At 28.9% G+C, this 22,286-nt stretch overlaps 1 protein-coding gene across 4 annotated transcripts in view; it reads left to right on the forward strand.

Moving 5' to 3' along the window:
* mle (dosage compensation regulator mle) overlaps positions 1–22,286 on the forward strand; it is a 99,545-nt gene that overhangs the window by 43,313 nt on the left and 33,946 nt on the right. For all 4 annotated transcript variants that reach the window (XM_075364396.1, XM_075364397.1, XM_075364395.1 and 1 more), the window contains 8 exons: positions 1,336–1,548; positions 1,777–1,951; positions 6,561–6,737; positions 8,019–8,200; positions 8,642–8,803; positions 18,454–18,558; positions 20,188–20,303; positions 21,355–21,558. In XM_075364396.1, the coding sequence (XP_075220511.1) occupies positions 1,336–1,548; positions 1,777–1,951; positions 6,561–6,737; positions 8,019–8,200; positions 8,642–8,803; positions 18,454–18,558; positions 20,188–20,303; positions 21,355–21,558 (1,334 nt within the window). The remainder of the gene's footprint in view (positions 1–1,335; positions 1,549–1,776; positions 1,952–6,560; positions 6,738–8,018; positions 8,201–8,641; positions 8,804–18,453; positions 18,559–20,187; positions 20,304–21,354; positions 21,559–22,286) is intronic.

The raw sequence follows: 22,286 nt of genomic DNA on the forward strand, positions 1-22,286 counted from the left end.
CAGATGGCGTTTCAGAGAATGTGAAAACATGATTGCTCAATTCTCCACGGAAAAGTTTACGAAAACTTTCCATGTAAGTTGGTTTGTCATATTAGAGTGTTAAGAAAGCTGCTAAAAAATTGAAATTGTATCCATATCGCGTACGATTAGTCCAAGAGCTTCAGCCTCCAGATTTAAACAAGCGATTGCAATATTGCCGTTGGTTTAGATCTCGTAAATGATAACTGAATCAAAATTTTCAACACAGTGTTCTTTAGTGATGAAGCTTGGATCCATCTTGATGGTTATGTGAACAGTCAAAACTGTTGAATTTGGGCAGTTGAAAATCCTAACGCTTTACAAGACAAATCTTTGCATCCTGAAAAAATTGGTATGCGGTGTGCGATATCTTGTCATCGTATAGTCGGACCCATATTCTTCAAACAGACAGTAAATGGTGAAGTATACAGGAATATTGTGCCCCAATTTGTATCCTTCCTGGAACCTCAAGAATGGTATTGCTGGTTTCAGCAACACGGCTCTACATGCCACACGTCTTGAGAAATCATGGATTTTATGCAAGATTTCTTTGATGATGGAATAATAAGCAAGGGGTTATGGCCTCCAAGGTCCCCAGACCTCAGATCTCCTGACTACTTTTTGTGGGGTTGTATTAAGTCCGAGGCCTTCAAAAACAATCCTCACACTATTGATGAACTTCAAGTCAATATTGCAGACTTAATCACAAATATTTCCATTGCAACTCTTAAAAAGGTTTCTACTAATATGCTGAAAAGAGTCCGTGAGTCCCACAAGGGGTGGTGGGCATTTTGAGCATATTCTTTAACAATTATGTAAGGAATAGGTTTTTATTAAATCTCTTTTGTAAGTAACAATACATTTTTTATTCCACCTAAATTTCTCTTTCTTAAATTACATTTAAAATTGGGTAACAGAACTAAAAAATCACTCGTATAATACTGTATTTGATGGGTTTTGTGTCCTTTGATTTGAATGGAAGGATGAATCCCAAAGGACTTGAAGATCCCAGAAATTGAAATACTTGGTAAGGTGATGTTTAATACTGTGGGTGTAATTTTCATCATTGTTTGTTAGTTTAAAAGAGACTACTTCGATTTTTCAGAATTGTTTTTCCTATGATTTGTATCAAATTGAATCGGCAGATAAAAAATTGTAAACTTCTTCAGAAATATGCTGGGGAAGATCCTATTTAAAATAATTTGCTTAGGAATGCAAGTGTTTTTGTGAAATCAATTATTTCATATTAATTTATATGTTGAGCAATTCATTTTTTTTTATTCATGAGTACATTATTTTATTTTTATTTTTTTGTAGATCATTTTGTCTACAAACATTGCTGAAACATCAATCACAATTAATGATGTTGTGTTTGTGATAGACAGTTGTAAAGCCAAAATGAAACTATTCACTTCACATAATAATATGGTTAATTATGCTACTGTGTGGGCTTCAAAAACTAATTTAGAACAAAGGAAAGGTCGAGCTGGACGTGTTAGAGCTGGTTTTTGTTTTCATCTTTGCAGTCGGGTAAGTTTATTTACATTTATAATAATTTTGTGAAAATTATTTTTTTAATTTTTTGGTTATTCATCAGGCAGTTATTACATTATTAATCTTCATATTAATTCTGAAGTTGCAATTAAAGAGAATTTTCATATTTACTAGTCTTAGATTGTTGAATTAAATTATCTTGATTTGTATTTACCATTAATTTATTTTATGAAGATTTCATTTTATTAATTTTTTTTATTTTAGGCAAGGTATAATGCATTGGATGAACATATGACCCCGGAAATGTTTAGAACACCTCTTCATGAGCTGGCTCTTTCGATTAAACTGCTTCGGTTAGGTGCTATCGGCCAGTTTCTTAGTAAAGCTATTGAACCTCCTCCAATTGATGCTGTTATTGAAGCTGAAGTTTTACTTAGAGGTATATAATACTGCATATTACGTTAAATGTTTACTAATTGTTGTTAGTGCCTTTTCAAAATCAGTTTGTATGCACATAAAGTTGTAGTATGCAAAATGTATATCAATTTTTTCAATATTCAAATGTCTCCCTTCAGCTGATTGATCTAATAAAGTAGAAGTATTGTGACATCAATAATTTAGTTAATTTTGATTATGTCAAGATCAGTAACATTAATAATGTAATTAATCTTTATATAACAACATTCATATTTATTATCCTTAAAATAAAAATAGTCTCAGCTTGAGTGTGTATATCCATGAATCATTATGATCCATACTTAAACAACTTCAATTTTGGGATTTCTTTGAGTCTTAGATTCTAAGCTCTAATATTTGAAAAAAAGTTAGTAGAAGTGAATTATGTTTGAATAAACCTTTTTTATTGTTGTCTAAAAGCGTAACCCTACATTGCACGAATAATCTAATATTAAAACAACAAAAAATTTCACTTATAAGAATTTAAATTTATTTAAAATTTTTTTACAGGTAATTTTCTTTTTAAGTTGCCAATCGACAACTTCATGCAATAAGCATTCTTTTTTTTGCTGGGCTTATTTCTTACAGAAGAGGATTCCTTATCTGTTCAAGAGGCATTACTTCTTTTGTATTTTATCATGTAATAAAAATGTAAATTAAAAAAAAAAAAACAATTTAATTTCATTAACCGTTATAAGGCCCTATTAAATAATGAAAGGAAATATTTTCAAAATAATTATCCTTAGTACATGTAACCAAATGTTATTTACAATTTTTACTTGGCTAACTATATAAAAAACAATAAATTACATTATTTAGCTTTTTACTTCTAATGGGGAAAAATTTTGAATTTAATGACATTAATTTTTTTTAAAACAAAATATTTTGAAGGGCTTCATAATAAACCTTTGTATTTTTTCAACTAATACAAGTTACAAATTTGAGTATTATCATTTCAAACAAAACAAAATAAAATGATGTCTTGGTAAGTAATACAAAAAATATCAAACAATAACCTACATATTTAGCCATATGATCGGTGTAGAAACAATTATTTCTACTGTAAAACACAGGTAAATATGGAACGAACATTATCCTTTACAATTTGGAATTTTACATTTTTGTTTTTTTTTGTTATTGCTCCAGACAGTAATCATATTTGTTTAAACATACATCAACTGGAGTATCTGAAGAAAATTTAAGACGTTTCTTTTGGGATGCTTCACTGGAGGACGATGGTTGAACTCTTGTTGATGTGGTATTCTAACCTAACTGGCACAAAACATCAGCTACTTCTAATCAGAATGCAAATAACATCAACATTTTCAGTTTGCTACTAGTACCAATATTTTCCAAAATTCTATATAGAAGCTATATATTGACTACTGTTACATCAATCAAATGATAGAATAAATCTCATATACCATTTTCTTATCCTCAATAATTATTCTGCCTCGCCCTATCAAGCTGTTCATCAAATGCACTCTGCCCATATGCTTATTGTAAGTCATAATTACATTCCAACAAGTGACCTCTTGGTTTTTCTATTGTATCGTGACACTTCTTTGATATGATTAGTGCCCAAAAATGATGACAGCATTGTAACTATTTTGTTGCCTCTCAAAGCCAAATTAGAGACTGCAATACCATCAGCATTGCCTATGTACTCAATAGTAGTCCCTCTTGGTTGATTTTTAAATTCGTCATCACATGGAAGCTTACAATTAGGTATTCTATTGTGTCTGACAGTACCAAGTTATTGGATACATTTTTTTTTTAAACCATCAAAGGAATTTATGTATAAAAATTGTCATGGTAAACTGTGTCGTTTTTATTTTCAGGTATTATTGTTGCCAGTCTACATTACTGGAAGCACCAATGTCTGGTTCATTTTCTTGTCCAGAATGTATTTAAAAATTGTAAGTGAAATCAGACATGCCACTCAATACAAATAATTTGTACCCATATTTACGGGGTTTATTTGTTATGTGTACTATTTGATGTGTTGATGTGCTTTGACAGGGCATATCTGTTCATCAACTGACAGACATTCTTCAATTGGCACAGAGGAAAATCTTTTTAGCAAGTGGTTCATAACTGGCCTTATTCTGAACAATTTTTCATGACCTGACTGCCCCCTAGGGATTAAGTTAGTGTTGTCATTGAAGTGGATTAACGCCTGAACACTTCAAACTTGTTGACAGCCATAGTCTGCTGAACTAAAGGTATTCCAGTTATTCCATGCCAAAAGTACTGAACATTTTTTATACAGGCCAAATATTTTAACAAATGCCAATGTATTTTTTTATATCGGTAGTTATATTTACTGTAGTTTTTTTTGAGTTTTCTGGACACTGCACAAAGAGGTTTGCTTTGCAATTTGTTCTAAAATATTAAGTAGCTGAAAAGCTCATATTGGATTTCTAATTGAGTTATTTCATTTGGTAAAGTAGAGCTTCCTGAAAAATTAGTCTGTAACTTAAATGTTTCCACAAAATTGGGTGTTCGGCAAGCTTTTTAGATTTTGAATTACTACGGCTAACACTAGACGTATTGAAATGTTCCTGTACAGTTACTTCCTTCAAGATAGTACTACATTGATCAATAACATTAACCTCACTAATTTTTACTTGTGATGAAGTTGATGCATCTTCAAGATTAGCACAAATTGTTCAAGGCAGGAAATGTCATCATTAATTTTTGTAAACTTTCATCACTATCAACTGCATACAAACTACATTCTTTTTCACTCATTTTTAATTTTTTATAAATCTTTGCAAAATAATAAATTAAAATTGCCAATAACTTCATTGTAAACAAAACGCAACAGTAACACAAATGTCAACATAACCTACAAAAGTAACTTCATCTTATGGTAACTGAATGCATGCAAGTAGCCAAATGGCTACCAACTTTTATTCTAAATAATAACTTTAATTATTAAAATAAAACCTAAGTAAACTAATCAGCAAGGATTGTATATTAGGTGAAATACATTTGCGTATTACGTGAAAGATTACTCTGGTAGCCAATTGGCTACTATATGTGTTGTCGGGCTGATCTATGTTTATACAAAACATAAAATTTAGTTATTAAATTACCTTTTTGTGTAATTTTTATTGATAGCTCTAAAAAGAAAAATTATGTTGTTTTTTATCATAATTAAAAAAAGAGAAGGTTCTGAATTTAATCTGTATGTAAAATTATTATAAACATTTAACATATAGTTTAATTTTTATGGAGTTTTTTGCTCTACAGCAGTCTTAGTCTTTATATTATTTTTTAGCATTAATTTTAGTAAAATGTTTGTTTTTCACTGTTATATTTCTTGTATATGCCTTCTTCATACAAGCAGGATTTTTATTTTGGAGCTATCTATGTTTTGAATGTAAATAAAACAAGTTTTAAAAACTGGATTAAAAAGAATTAATGTTTTGCATTTTTTAACATTTTAGCTTAAGTATTTTGTGGTGTTAAATTTAAGTAATTGAACATTTATAATTTTTTCCTGTTTAGCTAATGTTTGTGGTAATGTTGATTATATACAATGGTTGTTCAATAATTAGAGAGTGACTAGAAAAATCGTTATTTATTCAATTATAATGCAAGTAATGCTACTTTTCAACATAATCCCTGGCTACATTTAGGCCCTTACCCCATCTTTCTGTGAGATTTCTTATTCCAGCATTGAAGTTCACCTTAGTGCCTGAACCATTCTTATGCCACATAAAACTCTTTGAGAGGACTCTTTGAACTATTTCCTGGTGGGTAAACTCAGATGTTTCCATCCAATACTCTGACCTTTGCATTCCATGTCAAAATTTGCACAGTTAATTCACCTTTTATCATAACAGTTGTTAACATTTGAAAGTGAATTTCAACTTTCCAAAAATAAAAAATGTTACCACAGCATGCTGCTCTGTTCTGTGTATGATACATGTTTCAAACTGAACTGACATTTTGAAAAAAAGAGGTTATAATAATAGAAAGCAGATTTTCTATTCCAGGAAGCCAGTTTGAACCTATATAGTTTCATTATTCTATTAAATAGTTTGCTGTTGTCATTTCTCCGATTACTGAATTTAACCCTTTTTCATGTAACTTTTTTCTATAGTTAAACTTAAAATATTAAGTTAAAGTATTTAGTTGAACCATTTGTTGTTGGTATTTTAAAATTCATTTTTTTTATTTTGTTAAAAATATTGAGTTAAAGTGAATGGTGTATATTTCTAAAATTCTGAATTTTGAACAAAATAACTGTAAAATCATTTCAGATAAACTAGTTTGAGTAATTTAATCCAGCTATTAATAATCCTTTTTGGAGAATAATTTTTTCCCCTTGTTTTCATCTATTTTGTTAATCTGTTTTGGTTTTTATTTTTCAAAGTAGATTTTGAAATTAATGATTCCGTGAATCTTAGAGAAAATCCATTTTTTTAACAATAATAATTTTTTGTTGTATTATTAGTTTGAAAATTCACTGGTCATCATTAGATTTATAGTTAAATTAAAGATTGAAGGTAGTTAAATTAAAGTATGTATTAACATACTTAAAATGCATAAGGCTAATTTATTATTATGGTTTATTTCAGAGATGAAGTGTTTGGATAGGAATGATGAGTTGACTCCGCTTGGTAGAATTTTGGCTAAATTACCTATAGAGCCAAGATTAGGAAAAATGATGATACTTGGCTCTTTATTCTTTGTTGGTGAAGCGTTATCCACTGTAGCTGCTAATAGTTCAACATTCCCTGAAGTATTTCTTACAGGTAAGGTAATTTTCATTTACCTGAAAGGATACTGAATATTGTGTGTGTGTGTGTGTGCATGCATTGGGTCTTTGAAAGACTTGATGGACTATACAGGGAAGTTTCTTATAATTTAGAGTTGTGTTCTCAGAAAATTTAAACTTTTCTAAGACTCAATGTTAATTTTTTAATCACACTGATACGTAATTCAGTGTACAGATCTTACAGTGTACAGCAGCCCCATTTTTAATGATTTGTTCAAAGTTCTGCTGTGGATACTTGGTTACTGCTGATGATGGTTTACATGTTTATGTACTTATTTTTATATTTAATATTTTAAGGTCTTAAAACATTGTTACATGAGAATATCATTTATTCATTATAGTGTAATGTGCTGAAAAAATGGTGTAAATGTTTATGTTCACAGGTACAACTTTGTCAGCCTTTCTGTTACTATTATATAAATAAAATTAATATTTATTAAAGTATGTTTTATTTATGAATTACTGAATCCAAATTTTATTACAAAGTGTGCATTAATTCTTGCATTTGTTCAATATCTGCAATAACACAGTTGGAATGTCATAATAATACAGCCAAGTTTCATTGTTGGTCACAATACTGTTCACATAGGGAAGCTTTCTAATTCTAACTTCAAGATGATCTTGCCGAATAGTACAAACTGCTGGTGTATTAATGCCCAAGGACATCTCTATTTGGTGGTAGGTCACACAGCCATCTGTCTGAAGCATTTTTTTTTATTACAGCAGTGTTTTTCTCAGTCACAGTGGAAGATGGTCAACCGGACCTTGGAGTGTCCCCAAGGTCAAGATTTCCTCTTTCAAACTCTCTTACCACCACCTAAATATTGGTGTATGATGAGGACAGTCCACTCCAAGCACAAGAGTCATTTCCTCTGATCACCACTTAAACCATATATGCAAAATTTCCCAGTATCCAGTTTTTGACCATGATATCACTACCTCTTTTCATAACAGCTATAAAGCAGGTAACACTGAGACAGTGACAAGAGCGGCTACAGTGCAGGTTAGACCTATATATAAACACCTGCTAAGTTGTAATTGCCTGTGATCATCCGTTGTCATATTGCAAAATTTTCTTAGTGCCCTTTGTATTTAATATACACTTGAAATAAAATGGAATTTTACTTAGAATTATTTAAATCATTGTAAATAACAATATTTTATTGTAGTTTTATGTATGTATAAGAAACCATTATTTTTTATTAAAATATAATATTATTATTTGATGTAATTCTTGTTTGTTTTTATTTTTATGAAGAAAGGAGATTGTCATATCAGCAACGTGCTTTTGCTGGATCCAGATATAGTGATCATATTGCTATGCTAAATGTATTCCAAACATGGGAAGGGGTGAGAATGAATGGGCCTGCAGCTGAAGAAAATTTTTGTGATCATAAACAGTTATCCATTCCTACACTTCGAGTCACATGGGAAGCTAAGGTAACAGAAATAAATAAGCTTTTTTACTTTTGTTTATTGTTAATCTTTTCCTTTAGGTAGATTATTCAGAGAATTCTGATATTATTCAGGACTTAATTTACATTTGATAAAGGTTAATGTAATTAAAAATAACGAAGGTAATTTTACGACGACATATATCTTTTGATGTATGCTGATTGATATGTACACAGATAGAGGAGGTGTTGTTTTGTCAGAGTACACTCTGAACTATAGGAAGTTGTGAGAATGGGTAGACCTAATAATTTATTTACAATAGAATTAAGTTAAAATTGTGGAAGTTATACATTTATTTTCTGTTAATGTTTTTGTTTTGATATAATGTGTTAATTGTTATTTGTTGACTATAAAATAAACAACCTGCAGAGTTGTGTGAACTCAAGAGTATATTAAATTATATTGGTTTAATTTTCTTTATTACAGAATCAGTTGAAAGATTTACTTATAGCAGCTGGTTTTCCAGAGGAGTCTATGTTAGCACAGGTGTATAATTTTAGTGGACCGGATGATAAACTGGATGTAGTTATAGCTTTACTTTGTATGGGTCTTTATCCAAATGTATGTTTTCACAAGGAGAAAAGAAAGGTCAGATGATAATCATTTTATATTAATGTAATTAAGTTTTTAATTCAGTCAGCTATGGTGGCAGTACCCCTTCAGTTTTCTCACTAATCAGGTTTGTTTACCCATTCCCTTGTAAAAGTTAGCAGACAAATAGGAACATGTTACAGTTGTGTAATTTAAAAAGTTTTTAGTATCTGTTTACCTGTAAAACACGTCTTGGAAGTGTAAGGTACATTGATTATAATGTTCATATAGCTGGGCTTCTAGTATTCCTAAGTAGTAGTGTTGTTTTTTTTTGAAAGAGCAAAACTTGTTTATTGTTTTAAATTATTTTATTTTATAGTATTTATACAAATAAAATAGTTATTTTCTAATAACAAAATTCTGCTGGTAAATATTTTTTCTGAATTGTATTTTATATTTGGCATTTATATTAAAATTGTAACTTTGTACAATGGTTTTGTATTATCACAGATTCCTGTTCATTATTGAGATACTGAACATAAATAATACCTTGTACCTAATGATTTGCTGGGCAATTCCTCTGGTGACAATTTCTGTTCATTGTCTTACAGGTGTTAATTACATTGGTACATCATATTGTTCTCTGATTATTTAAGACAACGAGGCATTGTCTGAGAGGATCATTAAATTAGTTTGTCATAACATTTTTTTGTATATATAATTTTTCAACCTTTTAAAAAATTAATAGTGAAAAAGTTTCTCTTTTTATTGATATGAAAAATTTTTATGTTAAAAACCATAAAAATATCATTATTATGATTGTTAACTTACATAATTTTTCTATGATGATTGTTTTACGATAGTTGATGTAGATGACTTTAAGGGAAGTAAAACCTGAAGTCTAATTTAAGCGAGAAATGAATAGTGTGACAAGTTGTCATAAACTAATGACAATTGTGCTCAACTTATCACACAATCCTACTATTAAATACATTTAATTTACCTTAATAAAATAAAATTATTGGAGTTTTACTACTTGACTTAACAGAGCTTTTCATTCATTTCAAAAGTTGTAAATGTTCAGTTTTATGTCCTCCTTATTAATAATAAATAAACTAAGTTTCTCTTTTCTTCTTAGTTATGTAAAGCATATAAATTTGTTAATCCAGTTGAGTTGTTAATATAAAACAGCTATTTTTTATTATTTATTTTGTCTTTATAATAGTATTGTTAGTGTAAATCAAACGGTAAAAGATTTAACTTAAAATGTGAAACTAAATATGAATACATTAATTATAATACTCTTTTAAACAAAAATATTGTACATGTACACCATTTTTAAACTCAACCGTGCAAGATAAGTTACTAATAATATAATATTTAAATAAGTGAAAATATATCTAAATGTGTTATAAATTAAATATAAATAAAATCTATATTGATCACATTAACAAGAACTTTATTTAAAGATATTAATGATCCAGCATCATAAGTACTGAATAATGGAAGGTTAATGGTAGGCACAGTTATTCAAACCAGTGAGTTCAAAGAATTAATTGTATATTTTTTTCTCAATGATGATTTATACTTTCTTGTCTTATGGGTTTATACTGCATCAGTATTTCATAAGGTTTTCTTGTGATTTATTATAGTGTAGTTCACCCAAAAATTATGATGACAATGAGGCATTTGTCTGAGGGAGATTTAGTATGCTGTAGTAATCCATTTTGGCAGTAAGAAAAGTGCACATGATTGGTTTCAAATGTTTTGTTCTCTTGATTTATCTTGTAGATAGATATATTTTTCCTCATTATAACTTTGATGCGCTGAAAATATTTTTATTTAAAACTTGCTCTTTTATAGTTATTAATTATTCTTTCCATTAAATAAAAGTTATTTTGTAAATTACTCTTAAGGTAATGGATTTTTTTTTACCCAAAATGGTGGTTATTTTTTTTTAGGCATTATTAAAAAAACATTTCCTATTTTCCTTTTTTACTAACTCTGATAACGCAGTTTCTACCGTATTGTTAGTGTAAATCAAACGGTAAAAGATTTAACTTAAAATGTGAAACTAAATATGAATACATTAATTATAATACTCTTTAAACAAAAATATTGTACACATACACCATTTTTAAACTCAACCGTGCAAGATAAGTTACTAATAATATAATATTTAAATAAGTGAAAATATATCTAAATGTGTTATAAATTAAATATAAATAAAATCTATATTGATCACATTAACAAGAACTTTATTTAAAGATATTAATGATCCAGCATCATAAGTACTGAATAATGGAAGGTTATTGGAAGGTTAATGGTAGGCACAGTTATTCAAACCAGTGAGTTCAAAGAATTAATTGTATATTTTTTTCTCAATGATGATTTATACTTTCTTGTCTTATGGGTTTATACTGCATCAGTATTTCATAAGGTTTTCTTGTGATTTATTATAGTGTAGTTCACCCAAAAATTATGATGACAATGAGGCATTTGTCTGAGGGAGATTTAGTATGCTGTAGTAATCCATTTTGGCAGTAAGAAAAGTGCACATGATTGGTTTCAAATGTTTTGTTCTCTTGATTTATCTTGTAGATAGATATATTTTTCCTCATTATAACTTTGATGCGCTGAAAATATTTTTATTTAAAACTTGCTCTTTTATAGTTATTAATTATTCTTTCCATTAAATAAAAGTTATTTTGTAAATTACTCTTAAGGTAATGGATTTTTTTTTACCCAAAATGGTGGTTATTTTTTTTTAGGCATTATTAAAAAAACATTTCCTATTTTCCTTTTTTACTAACTCTGATAACGCAGTTTCTACCGTATTGTTAGTGTAAATCAAACGGTAAAAGATTTAACTTAAAATGTGAAACTAAATATGAATACATTAATTATAATACTCTTTAAACAAAAATATTGTACACATACACCATTTTTAAACTCAACCGTGCAAGATAAGTTACTAATAATATAATATTTAAATAAGTGAAAATATATCTAAATGCGTTATAAATTAAATATAAATAAAATCTATATTGATCACATTAACAAGGACTTTATTTAAAGATATTAATGATCCAGCATCATAAGTACTGAATAATGGAAGGCTAATGGTAGGCACAGTTATTCAAACCAGTGAGTTCAAAGAATTAATTGTATATTTTTTCTCAATGATGATTAATACTTTCTTGTCTTATGGGTTTGTACTGCATCAGTATTTCATAAGGTTTTCTTGTGATTTATTGTAGTGTAGTTCACCCAAAAATTATGATGACAATGAGGCATTTGTCTGAGGGAGATTTAGTATGCTGTAGTAATCCATTTTGGCAGTAAGAAAAGTGCACATGATTGGTTTCAAATGTTTTGTTCTCTTGATTTATCTTGTAGAAGATATATTTATCCTCTTTAAAACTTTGATGCGCTGAAATTATTTTTATTTAAAACTTTTTCTCTTTTTTTGTTAGTTATTAATTATTCTTTCCATTAAACAAAAGTTATTTTGTAAATTACTCTTAAGGTAATGGATTTTTTTTTATACCCAAAATGGTGGTTATTTTTTTTAGGCATTATTAAAATACATTTCTTGTTTTCCTTTTTTACTAACTCTGATAACGCAGTTTCTACAGTTTGCTTAATCTACTAATATAACATTTAGAACAAATTTTTTTTTAAGGCTGGGTATAGTAATTTTCTGAATTTTCTTATTGACAATTAATAAAAACCATACTCTAGTTAGAAGATTTATATCATTAGTGCTTTTTTTAAACATCTTATATTGTATGTTATTTTAATGTGCTATTGACAGACCCAGTTCTAAAATATAATTTATATTATAAATTAGGTATTAACTGAACAATTCTAAAAGTAATTCTATTCTTTAAAGTAAACAAATGTGAAAAAAATTAGTAACCATGCAGAAATAAAAGTTTAAAAATGTAAAGTAGTTTTATTGTTTTTCAGTGATTATTTACACTTTATTGTCTTACGGATTTGTATTACATTAGTATTCACAAGGTTTTCTTGTGATTTAATGTTGTAGTTTGTCATTATAAAACTATTGTAATACAAGCCATTTAAGGTGAACAAAAAGAAAATGATTGCTGAGAGCTAAGTTAGGACTGTAGGCTGGATGATAGATTTTTCAAAAAATGTTTCCAATCACCTCACTGTCTGACTTACAAAATGTGTGGCTGGGGATTATACAAAAACAAAAGCTATAAAATCTTTACATTAGAAAGCCCATTTTTAAATTTTGTAACATTATGCAATATGCATTGGCAGTCACAGTAGTTGGAAGATTATTAAATTTGACAAAAGTACCCTTTTAGTCCCACGATAGCAATAAGCAATTTTACCAAATATTCTTGTTTGACTTTTTTGTCCAGGAGATGATGAATGCCTCCATTGCAGCTACTGCTGCTTTGTCTCAGCATTCAAACATCTACAGCAACAATGTGATCGAACAGTTTATCACTCGGTTTTATAATGCTAAAAGTTTATGTGCTACAGGAAGATAGTTTCTTCACTCTTTATGTATGTGCATGTGTACATCTTCAGCATCAATGTCCATCTGGCATGAAATTATAGATTTTATATATTATAATTTTATAGCCAAATTTCTGTAAAAAATTAAAGATTGAGAGACAGTGAAGAGCCAGTTTTTTCTAATTTTGAACTTTTTCAATTAAATTTATCACTGTTGGGCCATTGCTACGTTTTTCATTATTGTTTTTTTTGCCCTTCTCGAAATGAACAACACCACAAGTCTTACTTTAGTGTCGCTCATTGTTGGCTTGTAAACATCACAAATTTGCCTGTAAATTTTACCACAAAAATATTTTTGGCCATCAAAAATCTGATTATTCCTTGTACTTCACACTTGGCAGGATGACAAATTATAGCATTCATAAATGAATGAATATGAACAGCTAACAACAAAATTACCAAGTTATTGTTGCCAAAAGTTAACTTATTGATTGAAATAACAGGTACACGAGTGCCATCTATTAAGTCATGTATGCAGGTGGCGAATTCTGATTGAAGCAGATCCAGAATGGATCTTACTAAAAAAATCATGCCTTGTTTATCTGTTAAAAACAATGTGAAAAAAGTTTTTTTTTCTCAATGATGATATTTACTTTATTGTCTTATGGATTTGCACTATTAGTATTTCACAAGGTTCTCTTGTGAATTACTATGTTTGTATCTCGTCCAAAATTTATGAAGACATTTGTCTGAGGGATTAACTTCTTACTTTCTTTTTTTATTGAAAACTAAATGTAGTGAGTGTAAACACGGTTATCAAGGAAGAGTTGTCTTGTTAGAAAATGCTATTAGTGTTTTTTTTTCAAAAGTGGATATTCATTGATCAATGGGAGTAGATCTTAGTTTTATTTTTACAAAAAGTTAACTTATTGATTAAAATAACAGATAAACAAGTGGAAATTAAATTATATATATGTCAATTCTGCTGGATCTGATTGCCACCTGCATATGTGATTTAATAAATCCCCCCCTCACTCTCACCCTCTCACTGTGCGTGTGTGTGTGTGCATGCGTGCGTGCACAATATATATAGATATATGAGACAGACAGAGAGAGCTATTTATTAAATCACATATGCAGGTGGCAATCAGATCCATGAGAATTGACATTAATGATAACACTTTTCGCTTATCTGTTAAATACCACGTGAAACAAGTTTATTTCTCAATGAGAAATATGATTTATACTTTGTCTTATGGATTTTTATTACATTAGTATTTCACAAGGTTCTCTTGTGATTTACTCTGTCCATAATTCATCCAAAATTTGACGACAATGAGGCATTTGTCTGAGGGAATTTACTTTCTTTTTTTTTTTATTGAAAACTAAATGTAATGAAAGTGTGAAAACAGTTATCAAGGATGTGTTATGTTTTGTAAGAAAATGCTATTGGTATCTTCAGTGGATATTCACTGATTAAAGGGAGTAGATCTTAGTTTTATTTTTTTAAAGTGAAATGAATTTTTATTGTTTTACTAGAAGGCATGTTTTTAAGGAAAGGCCCATTTATGTCAGTAAAAATAAAACTGAAAAATATGGACAATAAAAACTACATTTGTTTACTACTTGACAAACTTTTCATAGCTTTTCTCTAAATATTTCATTCCATCTAAAATTTCCATGTATGACTTAAATCGTGCAACAACACTATTTTTCAATCAGTCATCATTGTCAGACTATTGTGAACCTTAATTGGCTTGCACCATTTGAGGTTAATAAAAAGAAAATAATTGCTGGGAGCTAAGTCTGGGTTATAGGGTGGTGTAGATAATTGAGGATTTTCCAGAAAAATTTTCCAATTGCTTCCCAGTCTGATTTGTCATGTGTGTGGCTGGGCACTGTCATACAAAAACAAAATCCTGCAAGATTTCAAACCTTTACTATTGTTTTTTTTAGTTCTTATAAATCATTTTGCAATATGTTTTGGCAATCATGTTGCCCTGTGATCATTAAATTTGACAATAGCTTACAAAATACCTTACTTTTTTGAAAAAAAAAACAGTAGCCATAAGCTTCTTACCAAATGTTCATGTTTGAACTAATTTTAGTTTTGGAGATGAATGCTTCCTTTGCAGTGACTGTTGCTTTGTCTCAGCATTTCAATAACAAGTACGGGTTTCATCTCTGGCTACAATGTGATTAAACAATTTTGTAACACCATAAAAATTCTTGTACTGCAGTAAGATGGTCCTTCCCCCCATCACTCTCTCGCATATGCGTGTTATATCTTTAATATGAATGTCCATCTGCCATGCAATTTTTTTATAGCCAATTTTTCATTCAAAATTTCATAAATCAAAGATTGTGAGACAGTGAAGGGCAAGTTTTATCTAATTTTTTCATCAACTTTTTCAGACAGATCATTCATTATCACTGACCGCTGACTGCTAATGTTTTTTGTTATGAAAACTACTATCGATTGCTACACTCGCCTTTGTCTAAATGAATGGCACCACAGTATTACTTTAGTGTCATAATCGGCTTGTAAACATCACAAATTTGCCTGTGAATTTCAACCACAGAACTGTTTTCTGCTATCAAAAATCTGATTACTCCTTTTACTTCACACTTGGCAGGATCACAAATTATAGCACTTGTAAATGAAATGAATATGACCAACTAACAAATAACTTGACTAATTCATTGTTGCAAAAATTAAACTATTGATTGAATGATAGCTACACAAGCGCCATCTATTTATTTAAATCATGTATGCAGGTGGCAAATTCAGACGGAACCAGATCCAGGATGATCTTTCTGAAAGAACATACTATGTTTATCTGTAAAAACCATGTTAAGCAAGTTTATTATTTCTCAATGATGATTTATACTTTATTGTCTTATGGATTTGTATTACATTAGTATTTCACAAGGTTCTCTTGTGATTTACTATGTTCGTAATTCATCCAAAATTTATGAAGACAATGAGGCATTTGTCTGAGGGAATTTACTTTCTTTTTTTTAATTAAAAACTAAATGTAATGAAAGTGTGAAAACACTAAGTATGTGATCCATAGAACTGTCCTTGAGTTCTATGGTCATAAAGAGTATCCTACCATTCAAAAAGTAAACACACATTACAAGAGAAAATTAAATACAGTGGTAGCCTGTTGTCTTTATGGTGAATTTTTAAGGATCTTGGATTCTCATCAAAAAATGTAATTATGGTTTGTGTAATGTTTTTAAGGGAATGGCTAGATATTGTTTTATTATTATTATTGGAGGCATTCCTTAAAAAATGCATAATATTCAAAACGAAGAAAATCCATGCCCTATTATTTATTTAGATGATCAAAACCACTCAAAAAATTATATTTGGCAAAATTTGTCAAGTACAGGTGCTTTGAAGGTTCCTGTCTGTAAAGGTTGCCATTTAATTTTGTGTCGTGCGGTATCGGCCTGGTATGGTTTTATTAATAATGCCAAACTGTTGTTTCAATCGAGGAAATCTGGTGATTTCCATGATAAAATGGATGCAGAGGTTTTTACAGATTTGCTTTGTCGATTAGAAGAATGTGTTTTGTCAAGTTACCATTCCACATGTAAGGAAAAGATACCAACTAGTAACACAAAGAAACCTGATATAAGGAAATGGTTAAAAGAGAAAAACATTGTCCCTGGTTCTTCAGTCACTAAGCTTGATCTTCTAAATATGGTTCAACAACATAGTAGAAAATAAAAATTTATGAGGTTGACAATTTTGGGTACAAGTATGGGTCACAAAGTGGTACAACTTCCACCATACCACTGTCGTTTAGCCCAATTGAACTTCTGTGGACCCAGATTAAAAGAGATGTTGCTGATCCTGTTAAGTGTTGCTGAATGATGTCATTAAATGTGTAACCACTGATAACTGGGTTAGGTGTGTTACGTCATGCTGAAATTCTTCAGGAAGAAGATTTTATCAAAGAAGGGCTATGAGAAGAAACAATGAAACATTTTATTATAGATCTCCGTGACAATGAAGACAGTGAACCTGACGATTGTCAGAGTAACTTAATTTTTTTTTATTATAATGTTTTAAAATAACCTGAATTTATATATTTTAGAGATTTTGTGATCAAATTAAAAGTATGTTTACTTTTTCCTTTTTTTAATATATAGTGTATGTACATCAGTAACATTCATATAATTCAAGTGATGCAAATTTAAGTGCTCATTTATTTAACCACCATTCAGTGAAGTATCATTAGACTTCATCTATATCATGGATATTTTAAGTCTGGGAAAATTCTGTTTATAGTCTGTGAAAGTCTAAGAAAATAAGTTTCAAAATTTTGGGGAAACTGCATTAGTACTTCATAAAGTTCTCTGGTGATTTAATATGTTTGTAATTCATCCAAAAGACAATGAGGCATTTATCTGAGGGAATTTGCTTTCTTTCTTCTTTCTACTAATAATGTAGTGAAAATGTGAAAACAGTTTTCAAGGGAAAGTGTCATGCTTTTAACCCACCAGGTTGGTCTATTTAACTGTAATTCCCAGAGGCTAAACTGGAAAAAAAAGTGTCATGTTTTAAGAAAATGAATGCTATCAGTGTCTTCTGTAACTGGATATTCACTGAGCAAGGAGTGTAGATATTAGTTTAATTTTACAAGTAACAGTAAGTGTGTTAACATGAAATGAGTTTTTATTACCTAAACCACCTGTTGTGTTATATATAAAATAACCATTTGGTTATGTTATATAACAGGTGGTTTCTTTTTGATGTGGTTGTACTTGAGATAAAGGTTACTCCTAAAAATGCTGTACATTATTTGTAAGTATAAGTAAATAAGACCTACACAGGTTTACTAAGATATGGGGAATAAAATGGCTGTTGTTGTCTTGAAAAACAAATTTATTTTTTTACACATTAGCGCTAATGATATTTAGTCCTATTATAAGTCAAGAAAAACTAGGTCAGATACATGTAAAGCAATAAAACTGTACTTGTTTTTGTTGTAAAATAATGAAAATATTTATTAGAGCATTTCATTTCAAACTAAGATAATGAATTCTATCGTAGGCAAACCAAATATTCTGTTCATTTTTTTATAGTGGTTGATATTTTCGTTTTTACAATTTATTCTCACTATTTGAAAGTTATTGGAATTTTTTTTAACTTTATCAATTTCAGAGTTATAAGTAGCTCCATTTTTACTTTCCAGGTATTAACAACTGAATCAAAGGCTGCATTGATCCACAAAACATCTGTTAATTGCAGCAACATAGAACAGAATTTTCCTTCACCATTCTTTGTCTTCGGTGAAAAGGTATTTAAACAATTAAAGTATAAATGCTGATACAGAAAGGTAAACAAAAATTGCATGTATTCTCACCTTTTAATAATATTATTTTACATATTTTCAATTTTTTGTTTTTAAATTTAACTTTCAACATGTGAGCATAAATAATTGAGAAAGAATAAAATTATCTACGTTTTCATTGTCTCAGGTTTTTTAGCCTGATTGATGTAATACTGAGATAAAAAAATTGGTCTTTGCTAAAAAATAAACTCCATATTTAAATGTCAGTATTTATAGTAATTAAATTTTTCCCTGTATAAAATTTCTGCGTTCTAGTGTGTGACATAATGGTGAAACCTTGACAGAAATAATTATATGATAAAAAATAACTATTTTTAAATTGTGTAACTGCAGGGAATTTTAACGTGTGGTTGGCACTACTGAACAAAGCAAAGCTTAGCATGTCATATCCCTTTAGAACATACTTTTATTTTATGCAGTACATATGTAATAATATATGTATGTATATTTTGTAGTAATCATGTAAGACATGTTTAGTTTTTCATTTTTACAATGAATAATTTATGCTAGCAACATAATATGAAATTAAAAAAATGTTTTTAAGGAAACATGAATTGTTATTGTGAGGATAGTTTAATGGACATGAATCATTTGATAATGGTGTGCTCAGGAAGATTGTTGTAATTGACAGATACCTCTTATGTCACTTTCTATTTAACTGTGCAAGAATTTGCCGATGGGTGTAAAATTTGAAATGTTATTTTAATATGATATCATGATGTAATATCATGAGTGATTTATCATCGTATTATTTGCATCTAACTTTTAGAAATTTATTATTGCTAAAGGAAACAATCATGATTTAAGCAAGTTTAAAAAACAATACTGCAGTTTAGTTTTTTGTCTCTTCAACATATTATTGTATTATTTTGTTTAAAATTACCATAATAGTGATGAATAAAATATACTGATTCAATTAGTGGATTTATAAGTAGTACCCATGTAAATATAATTTATCAAAAAATTATTTATTTTTAGCCACACAGCATTTGATATATACTTAAAATGATTTAGTCTGTCGTAATTTTTTTTGGGATGATTTAAAAATATTAGCTTACTCCTCATCACTTATTTCTATTGAATTATGAAATTTTTGTTAAAATTTTTATTAGAAAATAAAAAGATGATAATGGTTTAAACTCCTTAGCCACAGTTCACCTGACTACCACTTCCAATGTTATGATTATATTGTTGAATTTTCTATTACCTTTTAAATAATGTTAAATTTTAACATCACCTTGATTGATAAGTTTCTGTATTTAGTTTGTTTAACATGCTTAACAAAAAAATTTAAAAAACTTTTGAATCGTGTAGCTATAGGGAATTTAACATGCAGTTGATATTACTGAGTAAAGCATGTCATATCTCTGATATATGAAAAAGCTCACTGAGATTGGTAGATTCGATTAACTACTTTGAACTTATTAAATTGCTCTTTCATTTGCAGTATTAATTCATGTTTTTTTTTCTCAAATAAATTGATGTAAATCATCTTTTTTTTTCATTTTTGTTATAAAACTGTAGATAATTTTGTGATAAGTTTTTTGTTACTTTTCTTTTTGTTTTTAATTTCAGTTGCGTACCAGAGTAGTTTCGTGTAAACAGATGACTATGGTTACGCCAATACACTTATTATTATTTGGCTGCCGTAAAGTTGAGTATGTAGATGGTGTAATCCGTCTGGACAATTGGTAAGATATGATTTATTGTTACATATATACATATTGGACGTTTTTCATTCTAATCATAAACTATACACAGTACAAAAAAAATGACCCAAACACAAGTTACTCAGATTGGAGGGAACAACACCTCATGCTGAAGTTGTAATTGTTGACCATGACTGTTATTTCAAGGTTAACAACATTTTCAAATGGAATGACCTATTTTTGACCCTCACCAATGAAAAGACTAGAAAGTTTTATATTAAAATATGTGGTCACACATATGACCTTGGATGGATTTTACACTAATTTTTTTTGTATTGTGAATGGTTTATGAGATTAAAATGAAGCACTCATATATATATATTTATTTATTTATTTATTTTTGGTGATAGCAAAAATAGTTCTTGAAATTTAAGCCTGTGAATGAAAAGAAATTAAAAATTTTGTCATTGTAATGACTCGTAGAAGTAATCTCTGCATATTGATAAGCATTTGCTATGTGCACACACAGCAAATTACTGCATTTATGAACTCGCATCTGAACTTAATTTTAATTCATCCCATTTGCTTTTAGTTATGAAGTTATTGGACTTAGAGATTTTTGCTTATAATTTCTTAGTTAGGTTTCTGTATATCCACCACTTAAAAGCAATTGTCAGTTCAATTTTGAGGAACGGTTGGGAGTTAGTAAATCTACTACTGTTACTATTTCTATTACAAAGCGCATTTTGTTTTTATTTTCAGTATTGTATTGTAATTGAAAGTAGGATTGGTTAAATATATTAGTATGTATAGTACCTCTTGAGTTTTCTTGATTATTGATCAAATTGTACTTTTTGATTTCTGGAATTTCAGTGTTAGTGTTAGTTCTCAAATTTTTAACTTATCTTATTTGTCTATGTAAACATGAGAATGCTAGGATATGATCAAAAATATTTTATGTTGTTGATTGTAGAAAATTGTCCATATGCTATTATTGTATTCTAAAAGGGAGGATTTTTTTTCAAATGAATAAAATAAATGAATATTGATAAATATTTGAAAATAAAAAAAATTTAATTTAATTTTTTTAAAGGATAAATTTGAATTTGGATCCGAATGCAGCTGCTAAAATAGTGGCTTTAAGACCAGCTCTTGAAGGATTGGTAGTACGTGCTAGTAAAGATCCAGAGACTATAACTGAATTGTCACCATTAGAAGAAAAAACAGTATCTATTATTAAAGAATTGTGTAAAATGAATGCTGGACGCTATGGCATGGAACAGTTTGCAAGTGCTGGGTATGTGTATTTTTTCTTATTTTTATTTTTATTTAGTTGCTAATGACTTGGACATGTATGTACTTATATTTCAATGAATTTTAGTAAGTGTGGCTTGTTGGTATTAATATATGAATTATTTATGTAATAGTTTCCACTTATCAATCTTTAATTGTAATGTTAGAGTGCTTTCGAATTATTAATCCATCCTCAGTAGCAATGATGTGTTATGCATTATAATTATTTACTTCAATCATTAATTATTCTAAATTGAATTTTATAAAAATATAAATATAACAATTGAGACCTTCATACTGACATGATGGATAATAACTTTTTTACCTTTTGATGTTCAATTGTTATATTTTTATAAAATTCAATTTAGTGTAATTAATGATATATGAAGTAAAAAATTATAATATATTATAACAACACGTCATTGTTTCTGAGGATGGATTAATAATCCAAAAGCATTCGAATATTACTATTAAAGATTGTTGGTAAGTGGAAACTATTATATAAATAACTTATATTTGAATCAAGTTGAAAAATGCCACATCCTTATTGTGAATCAAACCAGTTTAGCCACCAGTGTGCTGATGAAAACAGATTGAATTTGATTAAAAAGTATTTTCATTGCCAAGTAAATTGGTAATTTGATTACCAAGTATTTAATGATTACATTAAGCAATAAAACCTGTAGCAATTAATGATGATTATACATTATATTGGCCATTTGCAGCCAGTAA

Source organism: Lycorma delicatula, chromosome 4 (assembly GCF_047948215.1).
Source record: "Lycorma delicatula isolate Av1 chromosome 4, ASM4794821v1, whole genome shotgun sequence".
In the NCBI taxonomy this organism is placed as follows: Eukaryota; Metazoa; Arthropoda; class Insecta; order Hemiptera; family Fulgoridae; genus Lycorma; species Lycorma delicatula.